Source organism: Cucurbita moschata, unplaced genomic scaffold, assembly GCF_002738365.1.
Source record: "Cucurbita moschata cultivar Rifu unplaced genomic scaffold, Cmos_1.0 Cmo_Scf00028, whole genome shotgun sequence".
NCBI classification, from domain to species: Eukaryota; Viridiplantae; Streptophyta; class Magnoliopsida; order Cucurbitales; family Cucurbitaceae; genus Cucurbita; species Cucurbita moschata.
Genome location: NW_019268544.1, coordinates 2,537,594 through 2,543,172, shown reverse-complemented (window position 1 = coordinate 2,543,172; position 5,579 = coordinate 2,537,594). Strand labels below are relative to the sequence as shown.

The following is a 5,579-nucleotide window of genomic DNA, read 5'->3' as shown; positions in this document are numbered from 1 at the left end:
GGTTTTTTTTTTTTTTTTTTTTTTTTTCATAAACGAGATCTGCAGTCTGCGCTACCCGACAAACTTCCTACGTTACATCTAAAAATGACCTACAATTAATAATTAATAACAACAAAATAAATAAATGAATAAAATCTTACCCGACAACGTTTTTGTCGACTAAGATGAATTAAATATATTTTCTCTTAAACCAACAAGTTTGTATCAATTTTCTCTTAAATTTTTTTATTTCATTTTAGATCTCAGACTTAATTAAATGTTTACCCATTAATTTTAATAAAGAATAACGTAAAATTTGTATAAAATATTAGTTTGATTAGTGGAGAAATTAATCATTAAATAACTTTACCAAAACTAAAAAATTTAACTCTAATGTCGTCTTTCTTTGACATTTCATCAATTTTGTACATGTTAAGTTCACTGAAACAATATGAATATATATTTTTTTTCTTACAAAATTTCATGCGACAATTTATCATATAGTATAAATAGCAAAAGAAAATAATAATAATAATGATAAAACATGAAATTCTGATTTTCTCTTCTTTTTTTTTTTTTAAATATTAAAAAAAATTCAAATTATATTACATGGACAACCTTGTATTGCACTGTTAATATTAAAATATAAAAAATCGTATCCAATCACTTTTGACAAAATTTAGGTTCTCGAAAAACTGTAATTGTTTATAAAGAGATTCTTTATAAAATTGATTTTTGTTTGTTTCTTTCTATAATTGTTTATAAATTTTGATTTTTTTTCTTATTATTATATCACTTTATCAATTTTACTTTGCATCTCTTACTTTAGTTGCTTTATATGTAATTTAATAATTCATTTATTATTATTATTTTTTTTCTTTCATTACATTTTAATTGTACGTCAAATCATAACGACTCACTCTTCAAGTAATACAAACCACGAACATGAAAGACAAATACGAAAAAAAATCTAGACTCGGATATGACGTGACTCCTTCTAACCAAAAGCCCATGTGCGCCTCCGTCTCGTCCGTTACATTAGGCTCCATCTAAAAAGAAAATTGAAATCGTAGAGTTGAGAATATAAAATATACTTAGTAAACAGCTTGCTAGTAATTCTAGTTCATTCTCAAGTCAATGCCTTCTGTCTTGGGAGTTCGTCCTAAGAGCACGTTCTTCCTAGGCTACACCCTAAGTTAGTACGTTCCACCTAAGCTAATTTAGTGGAAGCTAGTTCAAGTTTTTAGTCCTAGGCTAATCTAGACCTCCGACCCTCAAAATTTCTCTTGGATTCTCTAGATCCATAAATTGTTGTTTCAGCTAGTTTTTTCATCATCACTACAGTTCTAAACCTATATCATAAGTCTTCCAGACGCGATCTAAGTTACAAATTTACAAGTCTACTATTCATGACAAGTTCACTAACCGAAAATTAATTGTCGAAACTTCCTAATAATTTCTAGAAGTATAATCTTAGATCATATATAAGTTCTTCCGTTAGGAGTCAGTCCAGTCATGTAAAACTTAATATATTTAGGCATTAAAAAATGCGTAGTGCTTGTATGGCAAACAATTAAACTTTATAAATATAAATTTAATGATTCAATATACATCCATTTGCAATCGACAATCTGAAAAGAATAAAATAAAATAAAATAAAAGGACTTATTTTCCACGCAACCAAAATATAAAATAAATTAAATTAAATTTTTTTAAAAAAATCATCATAAATTATTCATATTTTAAAAATATTATCCCTCAATATCCCCCCATCTCCACCACTACTGCCATATTTCCACAAGCGACCTCGCAGCCTTTCCATGGCCGCCGACAACAATCTCCACATAGTGATCTTCCCATGGCTCGCCTTCGGCCACATGATTCCCTATCTCGAGCTCTGCAAGCTCATCGCTCAAAAGGGTCACCGTGTCTCCTTCGTCTCCACTCCTAGAAACATAGACCGTCTCCCGAAACTCCCGCCCCATTTGTCTCCTTTTCTCCGCTTCGTCGGAATTCCTCTGCCTCAAGTCGAAAATCTGCCGCCAAACGCGGAGGCCACCACCGATGTCCCTTACGACGTCGTTCAGTATCTTAAAAAGGCCTACGACGACCTGAAGCAACCCCTCGCTGACTTTCTTCGAACCACCGATGCGGATTGGGTCTTATATGACTTCGCTTCCTATTGGTTGGGTCAAGAGATCGGACCCAGCCTTGGGATTAAGACTGCTTTCTTCAGTATTTTTACTCCCGAATGTCTGGGATTTTTCGGACCCATGTCCGGAGATAAACGGACTAAACCAGAGGACTTCACAGTTCCGCCGGAATGGGTTCCTTTTCCAACAACCGTGGCGTATCGTTACTTCGAAATCAAGAAGATTTTCGACAGCGTTGCCGGTAACATCACCGGCGTTTCTGATCTAGATCGCTTAAAAATGAGTGCTCACTACAGCGATATAGTGGCTGTGAGGGCTTGCCCTGAATTTAATCAGGAGTGGATTGAAGTACTTGGAGATATATGCGGTAAAACCGTTTTCCCAATCGGTCAACTTCCGACGTCGGAGTATGATTCCGGTGACGAGAATCCAGCGTGGCAGAGGATTAAGGAATGGCTCGACAAACAACCCAAAGGGTTGGTGGTTTACGTGGCATTCGGAAGCGAGGCCAAGCCGAATCAACACGAACTTACCGAGATCGCGTTAGGATTGGAGAAATCAGAGCTGCCGTTTTTCTGGGTGTTGAGGACCCGGCGAGGACCTAGCGATCCGGACCCAATCGAGTTACCTGATGGGTTCGAGGAACGAACCAAAGGGCGGGGCGTGGTGTGCACCACGTGGGCGCCGCAGTTGAAGATATTGGGACATGAGTCAGTGGGTGGGATTTTGACGCACGCTGGGTGGAGCTCTGTTGTGGAAGCGGTTCAGAGTGAAAAGGGTCTGATATTACTGACATTTTTGGCGGATCAAGGAACCAACGCAAGAGTATTGGAAGAGAAGAAGATGGGTTACTCTGTTCCGAGGAGCGAAGTGGATGGTTCATTTACGAGCGATTCGGTGGCGGAATCATTGAATTTGGTAGTGGTGAAGGATGAAGGTAAGATTTACAGAGACAGAATAAAAGAAATGAAAGATTTGTTCGTGAACAAAGAACGAAACGATGGGTTAATCGATGAGTTTCTGAGCTATCTGAAAATGCATAGAAACGACAACAAGGATTCACAGGATATTGAAGTTTGAGCAATCAAATAATTGTTGAATAATTAATTGTGTGTCTTAATTTGTGGTTGTTGTTCAAGAACAGTTTCTTCGCTGTACTGATGATCGTAGAGATTATTGTGGCTTTAAATTAAAGGCTTCCTTCGATATTTTCGTGTTCTTTTCGGATCTATTTTGAAGAAGAGGGCGGCCGCCATATTAAAGATTGATGCTTTGATATGGTAATGCCATCAATGTAATGTGGTTGATGAGAACTACTTTTTCTAGAAATGTTTATGATATTGTAATAAAACGGTGGACCCAAGTTTTATGGAACCCTACTCAAACAGAGCGGAAATTGACCGTTTAAAATGGAGACGTAGAAAGGAGTGATGAGAGATTTCTCAATGATAATTAAGGGTGGAGATAGAGATTGTATTTCGGGTCTCCGTCACATCCCAATTTTTTGACTTGTCCCCACTCTACTTCAAACAAAGACTTTTTAAATTTCATTTTGAGTTTTCATTTGCATTTGAAGTTTCAAATTTCATGTGGCTTTGGTTTATTTGATTGGTAAACATTTGAATTTTTTTAGTTTATTCCACTAATTTATTCACGTTTGATTTGCTTTTGTCCACTAATTCAACTATTAATTTATATCTTAAAAAAAATTAATCATTATTTTTTTGTGAAATTTTTCTTCGGTTTGAAAATTATAATTTTATTTATTATTGTATATGAAATTATTTTAGCGGTTCAATTCCAATTTCTAATAACAAGATTGAATCAATGTAAATTAATAGTTTATATTGACAAACGAGATGTATACATTAAAAAGTTGATTTAAAATGACTATTTTAAAAAAAATAATAATAAGAAAAAGAAAAAATTCCTCAAGGATAATTTCCGCCCCAATCCTTGAGTAAATGAAAATTTTGGCGGGATGGGAAATGAAATAGACCGCAAGCTTGAACATCTCTGAATCTCATGTATGTGTGTGATTCATAAAATTATGGAAGGAAAAAAAAGGCATATTGTTGATTCCTTTTCTATGACTTTTACGGGTCCTTACCTACCTTTAGCATTTAGTGTAAGGTTGATAGGTATGAAAATGATACAGCTTACTAAAATGGTATATACTGAAAAGGCCTAGAGATTTGAAAGTAATAGGATTTATGTGGGACTTGGGTATCAAAGTGGTGCATATAGAACTATTTGTATTAAAATGATGATACATATCCTGAGCATGAAAAAACTAGAACCTAAAGTCATGGTTTCAGGTCTTAGTATAAAAAAGAATGTCATGAATCATGCAGCTTGTGTTCACATTTTTCGATTTCAATAGTAAGATTTGGTAAAGTTCCATGTAGAGTGATGAATGAAGCTTTGACCTATGTTATGTTGAACATGTTTTCACGTGTTTTTTACTAAATATTTTCTAAATGTGATAAGTAGTTTATGCTTTAATGCTTTTCTCGAAATTCAATATTTAAATGGAATATGTTTCCTATGTTTTCACTTAAAAATTAGTCATACAAGTAATAATGACTCAAATTAAGTGAATATTTACAATAATAATAATTTTAAAACGTTTATGAAATGTTTTGTAACTTTTGAAAAAATACGAGTAACATTGAATCTATCGGTAACATTGTTTTTTTTTTTTTTTTTAATTTATAGAAATTAATCCCTTTCAACAACATTAGTAAAATACCCATTAGGTAAAAAGATTATATTACGTCACTTTATCAATTTTAATTTACATATGTTATTTTATTTTCTTTATTTGTAATTTAATTTTAATAATTCATTTTTTTATCAATTTTTTTTATTACTTTTATACAAAATATTACCGTTTAAATCCAATAAAGATTATATTCATTAAAATTTACACTCTTTATTTTCAGTTTCAATTGAATAAAATAAAAATTTATTATCATGTAATTGAAGTCTGTAAAAGACGGTAATTCCAAATGTTAAGATTAAAAAGTATATTTTATCTCATTCCAAATAATTATTAATTTTTGAAACTTCGAATGTTATTCTAATTTATTAAAATTTATTATTATAAAACTCATGTATCATTAAATTATTATTTTATTAATATATTCACAGACGTACGCTTGCAATCATTACATTGAGAGGTTTTATCTATTTATTAATAACGTCAAATTTTGCTAATAAATGAATTATAAACCCTATCATAATATATTATTAAAACAAAATAATTAATCATAAATAAATTTTGTTAATAAAATTTGATATTTTTTTCTCTTAATAAAAGGATATATAACTATTTATTGAATATAGTAAAAAATTAAACTTTAAAATATAAATTCAAAATAATTCAATATGCAAAAAAAAAAAAAGACGTATTTGCCACGTGTGCAAAAAAAAAAAAAAAAAAAA

At 31.9% G+C, this 5,579-nt stretch overlaps 1 protein-coding gene across 1 annotated transcript; it reads left to right on the top strand.

The window, feature by feature from the left end:
* The first annotated feature begins 1,742 nt into the window (after positions 1 to 1,742).
* On the top strand, positions 1,743 to 3,506 carry LOC111463564 (UDP-glycosyltransferase 91A1-like). Its single transcript, XM_023107555.1, has one exon. It carries the CDS (start codon positions 1,800 to 1,802, stop codon positions 3,210 to 3,212), a length of 1,413 nt encoding a protein of 470 aa, XP_022963323.1. The 5' UTR covers positions 1,743 to 1,799; the 3' UTR covers positions 3,213 to 3,506.
* The last annotated feature ends 2,073 nt before the right edge of the window (positions 3,507 to 5,579 follow it).

Excerpts from the sequence above, each read along its gene's own strand:
- LOC111463564 (XM_023107555.1), top strand. The coding sequence starts at position 1,800 with ATGGCCGCCGACAACAATCTCCACATAGTGATCTTCCCATGGCTCGCC.